Here is a 17,575-nt window from a genome sequence, read left to right as displayed (position 1 = left end):
TTAATTATGCATTCTATATAACGTGATGCATAATTCTCCACACCTACATATAATTTGCGGTAATTCTATGCCGCTATTTCATACACAATTTGCACGCTCTATTGTCATCTATAATACAACGACTACAAGAAGCCCGGGGAGGTAGGCCGGTGGGGCCGGATGGGGCAGATGGTCATGAACTTTGTCCGTGGCTCCCGGGCCTGTGCTTTGGGCTCCGGGGTGGGGGGGGACAGAAGGGCTCTGCCCCCATCCAAAATGGCCGCCGCCACGGCTTCAGCGCGGTGGAGCCCGGCGAACAAAGCGAGGAAGAGGCTTGCCCGGAACAAAGATGGCGCCCCGCGCCCCCTTCCGCCCGGACTCCCCGCCTCCCGGCCGCTCGTCTCTATGGCCGTCTCCGAGGCCTTCCAGCCGCCGCGCTCCCTTTCGGCCTCCGGAGGGCGAGGGCCGCCGAGCGCGGCCGGAGCGCATCCGCTGAGGGGCCGGCGATGTCCGCGGCCCGCGGAGCGGCCAGAGCCCGGGCCCGAAGCGCAGGCCGCGCCGCCCGGGCCCGGCGGGAGCCCCGAAGCGGCCCGCCGGCCCGAGCCCGGGGCGCAGGCGCGCCGCCCGGCGCAGGCGCAGGCGCAGACGCAGCCGCCCTCCCCGACGCAGCCTCGGCGCAGCGAGGCCGGGCCGGGGCCGGAGCCGGGGCTGGCGGCGCGGCCGCGGCCGGAGCGGAGCCCCATGGAGCGGCCCTGGGGGCGGCTGATCCGCCTGGGCGCCGCCGAGGGCGAGTCCCCGGTGCTGCTGCGGAAGAAGGAGTGCACGGTGGGCCGCCGGAGAGGTGAGGCCGGGCGCGGGCAGCCGCCTCCGCCCGCCCGCAGCGGCGCACACGGCGGCCCTCCGGCCTCCGGGCGCGCGTCGGGGCGCACGAGCCGCAAAGGAGCGGGGCAGCGGCCCGGGAGAGCCGAGGGCAAGGGGGGCCCGCGCCGGAGCAGGGCCGGGAAGCCGCGCGTCCGGCCGCCGCGTCCGCACCTGCGTGGCGGCTCAAACCCGGCCCGGGGAGGGCGCCGGCCCGGGGAGGGCACCGGGGAGGGCGCCGGCCCGGGGAGGGCACCGGGGAGGGCGCCGGCCCGGGGAGGGCACCGGGGAGGGCGCCGGCCCGGGGAGGGCACCGGGGAGGGCGCCGGCCCGGGGAGGGCACCGGGGAGGGCACGGGGAGGGCGCCGGCCCGGGGAGGGCACGGGGAGGGCGCCGGCCCTGGAGGCAAATCCGGCCTCGGGCACTTCATTACGGCCTCGCTGCGTGGCCCCGGCAAGCCTCAGCCCCGCTGCCTGGCAAAAACTTAAAAAGAAATGAAATAAATAGTTCTCCCACTTTGGCCTCTCATGCTCCTCCCCGATTGACAGGGAGTTCACTCGCGGACCAGTGAAACTGTGTGTTGGGAATTGCTGGTGCCAGTGTGATGCATGAAAGCACCCGCTGCCCAGGAATCCCCAGGTCGGGCTCTAAGTCTGTAAAGAAGCAACTGCCGGAGGAGAATGCCAGGCTACCGGAAGCAGGAAGATGAGGAAGCTGAGCCATTGGCACCCCTGGGTTAGGTGTGAAGGAGGAAGTTTGTCCCCTTAAACATTCAGCCTAGTTAACTAGTCTTCCGAAATCCATTGCTCCCAACGTCTTTTTTTTTTTTTTTTTAGTTTTTTGCAAGGCCGTGGGGTTAAGTGGGCACAGGACTAGGTCATTATTAAGTGTCTGAGGCCGGATTTGAACTCGGCTACTCCTGACTCCAGGGCCGGTGCTGCACCACCTAGCCGCCCCTGCTTCCAATATCTTAACCAATAAACCATAGGCCAATGACAGTGATTACAGAATCATCACTCACCAATCACAAGTATTTATTGCTAAATATCTCTACTTGCAAGAAGCCTACATTCTAGCAAGGGAAACAAGAACACATTTGGAATAAATAGAAAATTAAATGTAAGGGAATTGGGGAGGGAAAACATAAATAGCTGAGAAGATCAAGAAAGATTCCATGCAGAAGATGATGCTTGAGCTGCTACTTAAAAGGAGACAGACAGACAGACAGACAGACAGGCCTAGGTCAGAAGGAAGCCTTTTCTAGATGAGGACACCCAGGGCCAAAGTACATCTATGAGAGGTAGAAGCTTGTGTGCCAGTTTAACTGGTTCTTGGGATAGCCCAGGACACTGGAAAGATAGGGTGGGGCCGGGTCTTGCAGGGCAGACTCTGCCAAACTCTGCCTGGGCCAGCAGAACCAGATTAAAAAGTACTTGGGCGGGGGGCAGCTAGGTGGCACAGTGGATAAAGCACCGGCCCTGGAGTCAGGAGGACCTGGATTCAAATCCACACTCAGACACTTAATAATGACCTAGCTGTGTGGCCTTGGGCAAGCCACTTAACCCCATTGCCTTGCAAAAACATTAAAAAAAAAGTACTTGGGAAAATATTTAACAAAATAAAAATTCAATAGAACATAGATGATGTGTATTCATGGTTTTCTATTTGAGTTGACACCATTGTCTTAGGACTTTAAAAGTTCATTGGACCAGTTTATCCAAGAGGCAACAGGAAATCATTGCAATTAATTGAGGAGGGAGTACTTATCTCTGCTTACTTTGACAACTGAGTGAAGGATAAATTGGAAAAGGGAAAGACCATAAAGCAGGACAACCCCTTAGGAGCTCGTTGTAGTGAGGTGAAGAGTGAGAAGTCCTGAAGGCAGGTAGTGGTTGGATGCTTGGAGAAAAGAAGGCAGATGAAAAAAGATCAAGAGAGAAACAGCAGTGCTGGCTATTGATTGAATATATGAGACGAGAGTGTGAGAAACCTAGGATCTAGAGGAAGTTGAATTCACAGTGAATCATTGTTCATGTGATACAGCCAAATACTAGATCCCTGCAGAGCATACCAGGGATGGTAAGTTTGTGATGGAGTCCTAACTAACCTCTGAAGACTTGTAGTCCTCTTGGGGAATGACCACATTTCTCTTGACTTGACATGGCATTGTCAGAAAACCACCAGGTGACCCGTCTGCTTCAAAGGGACAAGTTTTGAACTCCCTAAACCCAGTGCTCTTCCCACATATAACTTGTTGTCTGAAGGAGAGGAAGGGACAAAAGTAGGACATCAGTTGAACTGCCTGCCGTCCTCATAAGGGCGGTGTGATAGACAAGCTCTCTTCTTGAGATATGTTTAGGGACTGACTTAGAAAGGTGACTGGTAGAATTTTGAGTTGTGTTCAGCCCCATTTCCAAATAACTTCAAAATCAGTCTCGCATTTTCTTCGAAAATAATCAAACTTTAAGGGGCAGCTAGGTGGCACAGTGAATAGAACACCAGCCTTGGAGTCAGGAGTACCTGGGTTCAAATCTGGCCTCAGACACTTAATAATTACCTAGCCGTGTGGCCTTGATCAAGCCACTTAGCCCCATTGCCTTGAAAAAAAAATCTAAAAAAAAAAAGAAAATAATCTAACTTTGTCTTAACATTTTAAAGGGAAAAATTTGTTGAATATTGATTGGCCCTAGAAAAGTTGAATATTTATTATGGTTTATCTTAATTTTTTAACAGTTTTATGTTCATTAACTGGTTTGAATTTTATGTGATCATTTTGTTATAGCTGGATTTAATAGAGTTAAAATTTGGGGTTTTAAACCAGAAGTAAAAAATTCAAGGCTAGCTTAAAAAACTAAATAACACTAAACTTTTTTACTTTTTTTACTTTACTATGAACTGTTTGGTTTGAATAAAAAGGTTTTCCTAAATCCCATTGCTTTAGACTCACCTACCTCAACTAAGACAACCAAAAAATTGGTTTTGTGCGAAAACTTTAAATTATTCTTTTATAATTAATGGTGAACACAACTTTCCTCTGACCCCTAAAAATTTTTATTGCAGGTTGTGACCTTTCATTCCCTGGCAATAAATTGGTGTCTGGAGATCATTGTAAAATAGTGGTGGATGAAGAATCTGGTCAGGTTTCTCTAGAGGATACCAGGTGAGCTCCACCCCCCCCCCCCAAAAACTCTTAGCCTATTTTACCAGTGTAGGTTCTAGGGTATAGTTTAAAAATGGGTGCACTCTGTGTGGACATTAAGAACGGAAAGGGAATTCTGTAATTTCTTATTTAGAGGACTTCTGATTTATCTTCTGAGAGTAAAATTTTTTTGTCCTATCATATAATGCCTATTTCATATGGTTTATGAAGTGAACTTTCAGGATGAGGGCAGTCATGAAGCTTTGGGGCCTGGCAGGTGCCTTAAAACAAAAATTCTATCAGAAATATTGATTGCAAGGATTCCAGTGGAGCTTTTTAAGGAAGCATAGATCTAGCCCTGTCATTGCTACTCAAAAGCTTTCAGAGACACTGTTGTGCACAGGATAAAAGGCAAATGCCTTAACTGAGGAATTTTGATTCCTTCACAGTTTGACTCCCAATCCCCTCTTTACAACCTTATTTTGCATTATTCTCTTTACCCACACTATAGTGTTTGACTCTGTATATAGTCAGTGACACCAGAGTACTGTCTATTCCCAGTTGAAGGGCATCCCTTTGGTTTCCTGTTCTTTGTCACCACCAAAGGAGTCACTATAAATATTTTTCTATATACAAAACCATTTTCTCTTTATTTGATCTCTTTATAGAGATCTCTTTATAGAACTGGGTCAAAGGATATGCACAAACATTGTGTGTTGATCAACTGTGATAGACTTTTTCTGAGCCATACAGTCATCAAAGACTATTCTAAAAAACTTGTAATGGAAAATGCCATACTCATTCAGAGAAAGAACATTGGAGTCTGGGTGCAGATCAAAACAAATTATTTTATTTTTTTTTAATTTGTCTTTTGTTTTTTCTTGCCAGTGGTTTTTCCCTTTTGTTATGATTCTCTTACAACATGACTAATATGGAACTAAGTGTAACATTGTTGTGCTTGTATAATCTATATCAGATTGCTTGCTATCTTGGTGGGGAGGGAAGAAGGAAGAAAAATTTGTAACTCAAAATTTTATAAAATTGAGTGTTGAAAACTATATGTGATTGTAAGAAAATGAAATACTATTAAAATTAAAAAAAAAACAAAGGATAGGCACGGTTTTTTTTAACACCTCAGCTTTTCAGACATAGATGCAGTTGTTTTCCAGAATGATTGGACCAGTTCACAGCTCCACCAGCAGAACAGTAAATTACCAGTTTTCCCACATCCCTTCCAGCATTTGTCATTTTCCTTTTTTTCACTTTAGCTAATCTGATAGGTGTGAGATAGTACCTCACAGTAGTTTTAATTTGTATTTTTCTAATTATTCATAATTTAGAGCATTTTTTTCATAAGTCTATTGATTTGGCTTGGATTCCTTCTGAAAATGGCTTCAACATATCTTTTAACCTTGTAAATTTGACTCAGTTCCTTAATATCTTAAAAATGAGAACTTTCTCAGAGAAATTTGCTGCAAAGACTTTTCCCCCAGCTTCCTTCTTTTCTTCTAATTTTAACATTCACTATTTTTATTTTGAGTTTCAAATTCTTTCCCTCCCACTCTTCCCCCATTGAGAAAACAAGTAATATGAGAACCATTGAGGAGACAGAGTCATATAAAACAAAATTCTATATTAGCTCCTCATTTGCACAAATTGGTTTTGTGCAAAAACTTTAAAATTTTATGACCATTTTCTAATTTATCCTCGCTCTATAGATCTGAGAGGTAATTTTTTCTTCGCTCCACTTATTTGCTTTATATTATCATTTTGTATGTATAAGTCATCTACCTGTTTCAAGCATAACTTTTGAGTTTATATGGTAGGTAACATGGGTCCATCTCTAGTTTCTACCAGATGACATTCCTGTTCCCCAGCAGTTTTTGTTGCAGTGAGTTCTTGCTCCTCATTGCCAGGATCTTTGGGTTTATCAAACACTAGGTTATTTTGCTCATTTGCTTTTGACTCAGATGTCCCTAATCTGTTCTATTGATAGGCCATTCTTATTTCTTATCTAGGACCAGATTATTTTGATGATTATAACTTTTAACATAATTTTAGCTATTACTAGCTGATTTTTCTATAACACCTCCTGTGTTTCTGTCACTGCACTAAGCACTTTAGAAATATTACCTTATTTGATCCTTACAATAAATTTATGAGGGAGATGCTGTGATTCTCCCCATTTTACAGAAGAGGAAGCTGAGGCTGGATTTGAACTTCTCTTCTTGACTCAGGGCCTCTCACTCTACCCACTGCACCAGCTCCTTGCCTGCAGTGTAATTTGAATTTTAGTAATGCTAGACCCAGTTTTTTCTTTTTTTTTCTCTTGAAATTTTTTATCTTTTGTTCCTCTAGATAAATTTTGTTAATTATTTTTTTCTAACTTAATAGAGTAATCCTTTGGTAGTTTGTCATGGCACTGAAAAAGTAAATTACTGTAGGGAGTATTGCCATTTTTATTGTATTGGCTTAGCTCAGAAACTGGCTTTGAAGTAACTGCCTTCAGAAAGTCCAGGGCTCTGTCAGCATCACCCAGTCCCTGAGATTGCCTATGATGAGCAATATGTGGTGTGAAGGGTGCCAAGCAGGAAGCACAGCTGGGGAGGAAAGGGAAAACTTCCATTGATTTCTCGGCTGTTTGGTGACAGGACATTAGCTATGACTTGGAGAGCTCTGGCAAGGTAAGAATTGTCCTTACTTCTCTCCATGTGTGTGCCTGCTCCTCAGAGGAGCAACAAGACACCATCCTGATGGGTAACCCACCACTCAGACTGAGGGGGGGTGGCACAGGACTCAGGTCAGAGAAGAATGTTTACAGTGTACTTGGAGAGAACCCACTTCTCTGGTGGGGGGCCAGGCTGCTGTCTCCATTGTTCTTGTCTCCTGGTCAGCCAAAGTTTCTTTCTCCTCTGGGAATCCAAATAGTTGGCCTGGCCTCTTGATTTTATCCACACAGTCCCTCTTGGTTATTAAATCCCTTCTACTCCTGAAGCTCCTGCCCTCATCCAGACCCCATTTTATCTTAGCTGGATTTGTATTATCATTTCCTAAGTCATCTCCCTGCTTCAAACCAGCTGTCAGGTCATCCTTCCCAAAAACCTCACCATGTGTCACTGGGGTGCAGAGAACACCAAAGAGCAGGCTGCCAGAGCCTGGCCACTTGTCCAGCTCTGCTCCTCCCCTGCTGTGTGACTGGGCAGGCTATGTAAGCCTCTGTCTCTCAGTTTCCTCAGTCACTTTCCTTGCATCTGCTCTTTAGAGAGTGCTGATATGACTCTTATGTCCATGTTGTCTCCCCCATTAAAGTGTGAACTCATTGAGGACAGGGACACTTTTTTAAAAATCTTTTCTCTGTGTCCTCCATTGATAACCTACCTCAAGGTTAGCTACCTCCATTCAGAAGGACATTTGTGCTGAGCCTGTTGAAAGGGGGAGGAGATGGTTTTGCAAGGAGGGCCAGGAAAAGATCAGAAGCAGAAAAGCTCAAACTGATGAGGGAGGGTTCATCCCCAATGTCTGCTTTATCAGCTGGGCAGGAAGAAAGGTAGAGGAGGGTAAGAGTTTTGAGGAAGTTGACATTTTGAATTGATAGGTTTATTTTGGCTATGGAGAGTCAGTAATAGAAGAATAGCAAAAAAATGTTTTCAAGAAAGTAGTTAGGAAATACTACATAGGGGTGGCTAGGTGGTGTAGTGGATAAAGCACCAGCCCTGGAGTCAGGAGTACCTGGGTTCAAATCTGGTCTCAGACACTTAATTACCTAGCTGTGTGGCCTTGGGCAAGCCACTTAACCCTGTTTGCCTTGCAAAAAAAACAAACCTAAAAAAAAGGAAATACTACATATATGATTTCTCCAGGTATTGGTTTGTAACCTATAAACTATTCACTTTTTGTAAAACTATATCAGATTACTCGCTGTCATGGGGAGGGAGAAAAATGTAGAACTCAAAATTTACAATTTATAATTTACAGAAAATGTTGAAAACTCTCTTTACCTGTAATTCCAAAAAAAATTTAAATTTAAATGGCCAAAAAAACTCATTTATGTTGTTTTAATTTTCTAGTGTAACTAGGAATGCCAGTTGACAGCTTGCATCACAAAATTTAATTCCCAAATGTAACCTTCATATTGGTTTTTGATGTTTCTCTAATGGTATTTTTATTCTCATTACAGCACTAATGGAACAGTAATTAATAAAGTGAGGATTGTGAAGAAGCAGTCATATGCTTTACACACAGGAGATGTCATCTATGTGGTTTACAGGAAGAACGAGCCAGAGCACAGTAAGGGAATTGTGCTTCAGGGAAGCCTTGGAGCCAGGGGGCTGATCCTGTGGCAGGGATGGCTAAGGAGGGACCCAAAGGCAGCCAAGACACGAGTCACACTCTGCATTGTCCAACCATGTCGGCAGCCAGCCATTAATAGCGTTTCTTCAACATGGTAGTGCTCCTGAACTCCTTGGCACCAGGGACTCTGAGATCTAGTTCTTGCTCTGCTTTGGTGACCTTGGGCACTTTTTGTGATTCTTTGCTCTCTCTTTAGGAAAGGTGATCTTGACCAGTTGAAATTTAGGCCCAAAAGAGAGTTAAAACTAATTTGACTTTAATCTATTAGATCTATTAGGTGGTGTGCTTCAGCAACCGGTCTTAATTCAGTCACTATTTTATTGGCTCCCTGGAGAAGAGAATAGAGGCCCTGATGATCAGATCTATGAATTTATACTACCTGATAACTAGACTTGATGATACTCTCTAAAATAAGTATAAAATATATGTGACTTGTAGATTTTGGTAAATGGTTCCCCCAAAGAAATATATCCCAATAGGTACAAGCACAAGATATTACTTGTGGGGACAACAGAAACATATATTAAAAGGAAAAGGACTAGTTAGGCATGAGTCCAAAAGATGATGATCTCAGGAATTCTAATGGGCCACAAGCTGAATCTGTTTAATAATATTATAAATCCAAAATGATTCAGAGGCTCGTTAAAGGGAATATGACCTATAAAGACCAAGAAATGAACCTCCCATTATCCCTCCCAGATGTGGTGAAATAGAACTTTGGGTTTAGAGTCAGAAGGCCTTGGTTCAAACTCTGGTTCAGACTTTGCTCTGCCACCCCTCTACTCTGTGATCTAGGGACCTGGCCTCCTGACTGGTCCTCCCATCTCTCAGCTCCAAGCATTTTCTTTGACTCTCTCCCTATCCTTCCTCCTCTCCATTGCCTGGCATCTGTCAAGCCTCAACTCAAGACTCTTCAGCATGAAACCTTTCCTAGGCCTCTTTCAGCTTAGTACCTTCCCTCCATCTTTATCCCTTCCTGTTTCCCCCATTAGATTAGGAGTTCCTCAAGGGTGGGACCTGGCTCAGAGTAAGCTCCTAACCAGTGGGGATTGACTGACTGGTTCTTACCACATGCTCAGCACTGGGGATTATAAAGGAAAAGATCATGACAGTCCAAGAGCTTCTAATTAGGGGACAGAATGCTGGGAAGGTATAATCACCCATAGGTGCCAAGGCAGAACTGGTGGGGAGCTCAGGGTCCCTGCAGTATATTCTTGGGGAAGAGTCCAGGGAGTCCCTTGGGAAACAAATCATTCCACTGTACAGTGACCCTCCTTTTGCCACCAAGGCCTACATTTGTGCAATACCAGTAGCCATGGGTGTTTTTGATCTCACCACTGTCTATCTTCTCCTATTCTAATTCCATCCATACTAGCCTCTGGCTCATTCTTTGCAATTGATATAGCCTAGATGATTTGGGATGTTTTGGTTTTTTGGCTTCATATCTTTTGAATTTTGACAGAGGCAGAAATCTGGTTTGGAAATGATCTCTGAAAGTCTTCTTTCCTGGAAATTGAAAATTTAACAATAAATATAGCAATTTACAATAACTCCTAGATTGGAAAATTTGGTGGGGCTTTGAAAGAGGTAGGAAGCAGGGGCAGCTAGGTGGCGCAGTGGATAGAACACTAGCCCTGGAGTCAGGAGGACCTGAGTTCAAATCTGGTCTCATGTGACCTTGGGTAAATCACTTAATCCCACTGCCTTGACAAAAAAAAAGGGGGGGTAGAAAGCAGAGAGGAAAATGATTAACTTTTCCCTCTAAAAATTGGTTTTTTTCCAGACTTTTTCTAGTACTTTCTGACCATTTCTTCTCTTTTTTAGATGTTGCATATCTCTATGAATCTTTGAAAGCAAAGCCAGGCATCTCCCCAGAACTCATTGGTAAGTAAAACTTGAAAAAGAAGACGGGGTGAAAAGCTTGGAAGCTTCATCTCTGTAGAATTCTTTCAAATCATCATTTGACTGAAGTTGCAGCCTTTTGTGCCTGACTCCTCCACATGGTTTCTTCTGGTTACAGAGGCGACTGGAGAAAATGTGTGCAACGTGACCAAAGATACCTCAGGTTCAGAAGAAAATGATGATACCCAGGTCATGCCCTCCTTGCCCAATGATCAGTCTTGCTTTGAGGAACCACAGCCATCTACATCTACGTCTGACCTCTTTAATCCATCCTCTACCTCTCTCCTGGAGTCTGCTCCTGCTGAGCGGGAGCACCCTTCTAGACCTGGTGGTGAGCTCTTGATTTGGGGGGGATTGGGGGCATACCAATGGCATCACCTAACATCTCCCCTATCATGAAGGATTTTTCTGAGCAGGTGAAGGTATTGTTAGGCATCATTCTCACCCTCCAACCTTTTAAGACATGTGTTTTTTTTTTCCTCTGTGGGCAGTGAAATGCTCCTGGAATTTAAGCTGCTTGAGATTCACAGGCTCTGTCTATGTACAGGATGTCCCAAAAAAGTTTTAATAGTTTACGACTCTACCAAGACCTTTGGGATACCCTTGATTTGTCATAATGGTTATACTGCTAAGAAAGAGGCCCATTCTTCCTTTGAGGTGGAGGGGAGACAATACACCATGTGTCTCACAGAGAAGATGGACGAAAATGGACTGTCTTGTCTGAGGAACCTGGAGCAACTCAGTGGGGCTGCTCAGGTTTAGAACAGTTTCAGTTTCGCTTTGCTTTATACATGGTGGTAATGTTTATGGATGGCCTTGAATTCTAAGCCTCTACAAGACAAGAAACACGTTTCCCTTTAGAGAAATAATTATTTCTTTCCTATGTTAATAGCCAGTTAATAAATTAGGACTAAAAATTTTCCCCCTACTTTTTCTCTTTTAGAAATCAACTTCTCTTAGCTATTCAGACAGCCCTGGAAGAAGCACTCAACTGGGGAAGTTTAGATTTAATCCAAAAGTAGAGAAATTTTAGTTTAGGTGAACTGGTGAATTCCAGCCCATTGTGTTGAAATTAGACAAGAGTGTGTAGAAGTGGATTTCCTCTTTGGTCCAGGTTATCTTAGACAGGATGATATGAGGATAGAGAAGTCTCTTTGGCCCAAACTGGGTGATCATTAGAATAAGTTTCTCATTACAGCATTCATTCTCTCGTTACTTGTTAACCAGAAGTGATTTCCGCCCTCAGGTGCACCCCCAGAAGTCTTGGGGCAGCTAGGTGGTCAGTGGATAGAGCACTGGCCTTGGAGCCTGGAGGACCTGAGTTCAAATCTGGACTTGGACACTTAATAATGGCCCAGCTGTGTGATATTGGACAAGTCACTTAACCCATTTGCCCTGCAAAAAAAACATAAACCCAAAACAAAGACTTTAGAAGTCTTGAAGGTTCCACAGGTTAGGACTACTTGATACCCAGAGAAACAAATGAGCCCATTTTGTTGACTACTTGCTAGCTGTACTTAATAAAATTGATTACAATTTACTCAGAAACTCTGTCTCTTGGAAATTTTCACTTTCCCCATGCTCTTCTTTTGTGTCCTCCATAGATCTTTTTATGGTGTTGAACACATAGTACTTACTGGATGTGTGACCCAAAGAGCCGTTCTGTGGTGAAATACAGAACTCATCAAAGTGAGCTTTTGTTCTTTCTGATGTCAGTCGGCTTTTGACATTTGCTTGATCCATGAGAGTAATAATAATAATAATAATAATTTTTAAAATATAATGCTTCAACAAGCATCATACATCTCTATAAGACAGGCGGTGCTAATGTTATTCCATTTTATATGGATGAAACAGTTTGAACAATGTGTCCTTGATTCCACTGATAATTATTGTCTGAGATAGAATGGGCCTCCAAGTCAAGATGACTAATTTTGTAGTAGACTTGTTTTGATCAAATGCAGTCTTATGTTAAAATATTAAGGTAATAATTGCTTGTGTTCATTTTCCCTCCTAACAGATCTCTGAAGTGGATAGATCTGTTATTTCCATTTTCTAGTTAAAGAAGTTGAAGTTAAAAGAAGCTAATTAATTTGCTCAAGGTTACACAGATAGTTTAAAAAAAAAAGATCAGGGAACAGATAATAAAAGAACGATCAGGGATTTTAATCCAGTCTTCTAACTCAAAAGTTGAGTGCCCTAATGACGCTATGCCAGGTAATTCATTGAGTTCAGTTTTGCAATTCAGCACAATTCCTGATAAGATGTGACTGTCTGAAAAATATCACTGACCAAGTCTGAAATTCACAGAACAAATGTAGCTTCTGGAGGTGATTTTCCAACATATCCTCTATCTTATGTTGCAAAAAGAACCAGTTAAGAAACTTTTATCCAGCTGTTCCGACTCTCTTTTAAATTTGCATAGAAAGTAGCAATCCTACCTTTCTGACTTGCTTTTATTCGACCCCAGCAGATAGCTTTCAACTAAGGAGCATCCCATGAATGTGCTTATATGTGTGTGCATGCTTTTGTGGAATATATTTGGTATTCATAACTAGTTTTTTTAATTAGTGTGTGTGAGCTACATCTGTCAGTACAGCTTGTTTCCTACCCTGGTTTGGGCCACATGATCCCTAAGGCCTCTGTCTCTGATCTGAGGGCCAGAAATACCTGGCAGCTGGCCAGATTAGAGCAAACATGTCCCTTTTGGGCTCTTGGGTATAGTAGTTCATGTAAAATGATTCTTCCTGATTTGTCTTCGTTTGCTCTATTCTTCCTCTTTCCTAGAAGCCAGGTGTGTAAGCACATCACCTGAAGCTCACTGTCAGTTTCCTACACATGATGAAACCTCCAGCTTCTTATCAACTCCCCTGGACAAAGAGGGCACTTCAGCTTTTCTGTCCAAACCTCAGGATTGGGAAGACTTGGGACCTGCTAAAAAGAAAATGAAAGGAGGTTAGGAGATCACATTTTGGTTTTTTATATTATTATAGACTTATTCTATTAATCATCAACAAATACATTCAGCTATTTAAATAAGAATAAAAAAAAGATTGGACATGAAACTAAAATGATCTTTAGTTCTAGTCTTAAGCAATTTTTAATGTGTGTATTATTTTAAACAAAATGGAAAAAAGTCTTGTTTTCTTCTGTGGCTTCTGAAACTTTTTTCTTTTTATTTTTCTAGGTTTTGTTAATATTTAGCATCTATATTGTTTACAGAGTTGCAGTCATGTGTATATTATTATTATAGTTCTGCTTTCATTATTTTTAGTCACTTGACAGAAATCTTCCCACATTTTATTATATTCAGTTCAACAAGTTTTTAATTAAGTACCTACTAAGTTACTTTATTCTAGTTTTCATATTAGTTATTTCTTCTGACATAATTCCGTCAATTCATGTTTGTTCATTTCTTAATCATTGAATACTTAAGCTATTTCCAGTTTTTTGTTGATGTTGATAATACTATTGGAAACATTTTTAAATAGAAAGGTCTTATTTTTCTTCTCAAAATGCTTGTTTTTCACTTTTAATTTAGTTTTATTTATTTTTAGGTCTGCATTCTCTGCCATCAATCTTCCCCCTCACATTACTTCCATTGAAAAAGCATGAAAAACGTTTGCAACCAAGCAAAAGAGTTTCCCACATTGGCCATGTATAAAACAAAATAAAATGTCTTTATCTGCTCTCTGAGTCCCCCACCACTCTCTGGAGACAGGTAGAATGCTTCATCATGAATCCTCTGGAATTCTGATTGTTCACTATAGTGATCAGAATTCTTAAGTCTTTCAAAGTTGTTTGTCTTTATGATATTGTTGTTATTGAAGAAAATGTTCTCATTCTCATACTACATTAGTCCATATGGATCTTCCCAAAGTTTTCCTGAAAGTAAGTCCCTCATCATTTCTTACAGCATAATAGAAATTCCTCACATTGATAAAACTTAACTTGCTCAGGTTTTCCCCAATTAATGGCTATTGATAACTTGAATTTTTTCTTCTGAAAACTACCTATTCATATCCTTTGACTGTTAATTAATTGGCAAATAGCCCTTTATTGTTAATTTGACTCAGTTCCCTATGTATCTTAGAAATGAGACCTTTTTTCAGAGAGATTTGCTACAAAGATTTTCTCCAGTTTCCTTCTTCTAATTTTAACTAAATTGGTTTTGCACATACACAAACTTTTTAATTTAATGTAATGAAAGTTGCCTATTTGATCACTTTTAAATCAACCTCTTTATATCTTGTTTGGTCATGGACTCTTCCCTATCCTCACATCTGACCAGTATTTTCTTCCATGCTCCTTTAATTTATTTATGATGTTAACCTTTATGTCTAAATCAGGGACTCAAAAATTTTGAGTTTATTTTGGTATAAAATGTGAGATATGGTATATGCCTAGTTTCTGTCAGACTGATTTCCAGTTTTCTGAGTTGTTTTTGTCAAACAGTGAGTTCTTGCCCTCCTTTTTTGGGATTTTTGAGTTTATCAGTTCTGAAGCTGCTGTGCTCATTTGCTTCTGAAAACTGTGTACCTAATCGGTTCCACTGATCAGCTAAAGCTATGTACTAGCCAGTACTAAATTGTTTTGATGTAATTATGGCTTTTTAGTTTAGTTGAGATCCCCTTTATTTCTTTTTTAATTGATTCTTTTGATGTTTTTGACCTTTTGTTCCTCCAAATGAATTTTACTAATTTTTTTCTAGCTCTTTAAAATATATTTTGGTAGTTTTATTGGATGTCACTGAATAAGTGGATTAATTTAGGTATTATTTTAATTTTTATTTCATTGACTTGGTCTACCAATAAGCAATTACTATTTCTTCAATTAATCGATTTGTTTATTTATAATATATAATTATATATAAATTATAATAAATATCTATTAAGTGCCTGCTCTGTGCCTGACACTGGGTTGAAGAATACAAATATGAAAAAAGATAGTCTCTGCCCTCAAGGGTTAGGAGAAAAATTTGGTCCAGCTGATAAATTGAGAAAGTCCCCAAGTGTATGTAACCTCCACAAAGTCTGGGTTGAGAAACTCTTATCTCTTCATTTGACTCCCACCTAATCTTAACAATTTCATAAAATTAACTTTTTTTTGGACACATCATTCTTTTCATTTATGTTGTAGCTAACTGTGTTGATAGTTTTCTTGGCTCTTCTTTCCTCTGCATCATTGCACACACCATTTCTTACTGTACAGTAAAGTTCCATTATATTGATGTACCCCAGTTTGTTTAGCCATTTCCCAGTTTTTGGACATCAACTTATTTTCAATTCTTATTTATCACCAAAAGTTACTATAAATATTTTGGAGTAAAGATGGACCTTTTTATCTATCAGTGGCTTCCTTGGGGTATAAACCCTGCAGGAGAGTCTCTTGTTCAAAGGGTAGAGACATTTTACTCACTTTATTTCTGTAATTTCAAATTGCTTTTCCAAAATGATTATTCCATTATTCCAACAACAATGTATTAGTATACCTATCTTCCCACAAACCTTCCAACATTTGACTATTATCATTTTGCCAATTTTTAGATTTGTTTTCATGTACAAATCTCTTATTATTAGTGATTATTTTTTCATGTGGTTGTGAATTTTCAAATTTCTTTTGAGAACTGTTTATGTCCTTTGACCATTTATCTGTTGGAGTTAGTCTTGAAAATATTTAGTAATTGTTTGTTTCTTGGATACCAAACCATTATCAGGGAAATTTGATAAAAAGATTTTTCCCATTTTAACATTTCCCTTCTTTTCCATGATGCCTTAATGTTTTATCTATGTGGAAGCTTTTCAGTTCTCTCTTTTGCTATAAACAAAGTATTATATTCCTTCAGCTACTTTATTTTTTTTTTTTCAAAGGTGGCATGTCCCCACTAACTCTCTTTTCCTTAACCCTGATGCTTTTCCCTTTAGGGTTTTGTTTATTGATTCTTTTTCCTCTCCTGCTTTTATCATTTGTTCCCACTTTTTTTCCCTCTTAGTTAGATTCCCCTTACACCTCCTCTTCAGCTAGGCCTGTTCATTCCTTGTTAAATTTTGTGTGTAGGGGTGTGTGGTTGTGCAGGGGGAGGGATCCTGTTCCAAAAAAGGATTTCTCTCACTCTCTTCATTATCCATCTTCTCTTTTTATTTTTTAGGTTTTTTTTTTTTGCAAGGCAAATGGGGTTAAGTGGCTTGCCCAAGGCCACACAGCTAGGTAATTATTAAGTGTCTGAGACTGGATTTGAACCCAGGTACTCCTGACTCCAAGGCTGGTGCTTTATCCACTACGCCACCTAGCCACCCCTGTCCATCTTCTCTTTCTGTTTACTCTAGGTGCTCCTACTCTGATTCAGGACCCCTGGCTATCTGGTCTGTCTGTCTTCTCTATATTTTTCATGCAGTCAGAACTTCCCAGGGATCCATTCTGGGCTCTCTCTTCTAGGCCCTTTTCTATTCTGCCTCACTCCTAGAATAGTGCCCATTATTGTAGGTGACCCTGCTCCATGATGGCCACTCCCTTACCATGGCCTTCTTGCATAGCTCCCCACCACTGATGGATTCCTTTTCTTGTGGATTTTTTTTTTTTTACATTTGTCTTGAAATCTCTTCCCTGTGTCCATGCTCTCCAGTCCTCCCACAGCCTACATTCTTCTCTGGACTTTTTAGATCCCTCAGGTCAGCACAGCTCACACAGTCACCCAGGAGTCAAGGTGTGTCCTCTCACTGCCCTTCCTCTCTTCTAGATGGGGACACTCCTCTGAGTCTTCAGTTGCTTGTCGCAGAGCAGTGTAAGAACAGCCGGGCTGTTCCTGAGGAAGTGAAAGCGGCCAGTATGAAGCCAGACAAGATGGAGGAAACCCTCACCTGCATCATCTGTCAGGAGTTACTGCATGACTGCGTGAGGTAGGTTGCCACTGTGGCATTGAGAAGAAAGGGAAAGGGGAAAGGGGATCTGGGACAGCAGGGATGAGGTCTGGAATTAGGAGGACCTGAGTTCAAATGTGACACTGGGCACTTACTAGCTGTGTGACCCTGGGCAAGTCACTTAACCCTGGCTGCCTCACATCCAGGGCCATCTCTAGTCTCCTAATTCAAATCTGGCCCCTGGACTCAGATGGCTCTGGAAGAGAAAGTGAGACTGGTGACTTAGCACTGCTCCTCCTCACTCAAATTCAGTTCATTTCATTGTCATGGCATCTTAAATTGGTGAGTAGGACTTATATTTTTGTGTTTCTATTGAATAATCAGTTTGAGAATCTTAACCCTATTCATTAGATAAGCATCTCATTATTTCTTATCTGTCCAACAGAGTGTGGGCAGACCCCCTCTGTGTTAGGTTCTGGGGTGGGCCCTG

The 17,575-nt window shown here is 41.8% G+C and overlaps 1 protein-coding gene across 2 annotated transcripts in view; it reads left to right on the top strand.

Annotated features, from left to right (window-relative positions):
• The first annotated feature begins 671 nt into the window (after positions 1-671).
• CHFR (checkpoint with forkhead and ring finger domains) overlaps positions 672-17,575 on the top strand; it is a 37,236-nt gene continuing 20,332 nt past the window's right edge. Inside the window, exons 1-7 of one of the 2 annotated variants that reach the window (XM_074205176.1) lie at positions 672-820; positions 3,898-3,997; positions 8,154-8,263; positions 10,151-10,210; positions 10,347-10,559; positions 13,019-13,183; positions 16,965-17,124. In XM_074205176.1, coding sequence (XP_074061277.1) covers positions 721-820; positions 3,898-3,997; positions 8,154-8,263; positions 10,151-10,210; positions 10,347-10,559; positions 13,019-13,183; positions 16,965-17,124 — 908 coding nt within the window. In that variant the 5' untranslated portion in view covers positions 672-720. Of the gene's footprint in view, positions 821-3,897; positions 3,998-8,153; positions 8,264-10,150; positions 10,211-10,346; positions 10,560-13,015; positions 13,184-16,964; positions 17,125-17,575 lie in introns of both variants that reach the window. The other variant, XM_074205175.1, reaches the window with a different exon arrangement.

The sequence above is a fragment of the Macrotis lagotis genome, chromosome X (genome assembly GCF_037893015.1).
Source record: "Macrotis lagotis isolate mMagLag1 chromosome X, bilby.v1.9.chrom.fasta, whole genome shotgun sequence".
In the NCBI taxonomy this organism is placed as follows: Eukaryota; Metazoa; Chordata; class Mammalia; order Peramelemorphia; family Peramelidae; genus Macrotis; species Macrotis lagotis.
Note: the sequence above shows the minus strand (reverse complement) of the source record. Positions and strands in the feature narration are given on the sequence as shown.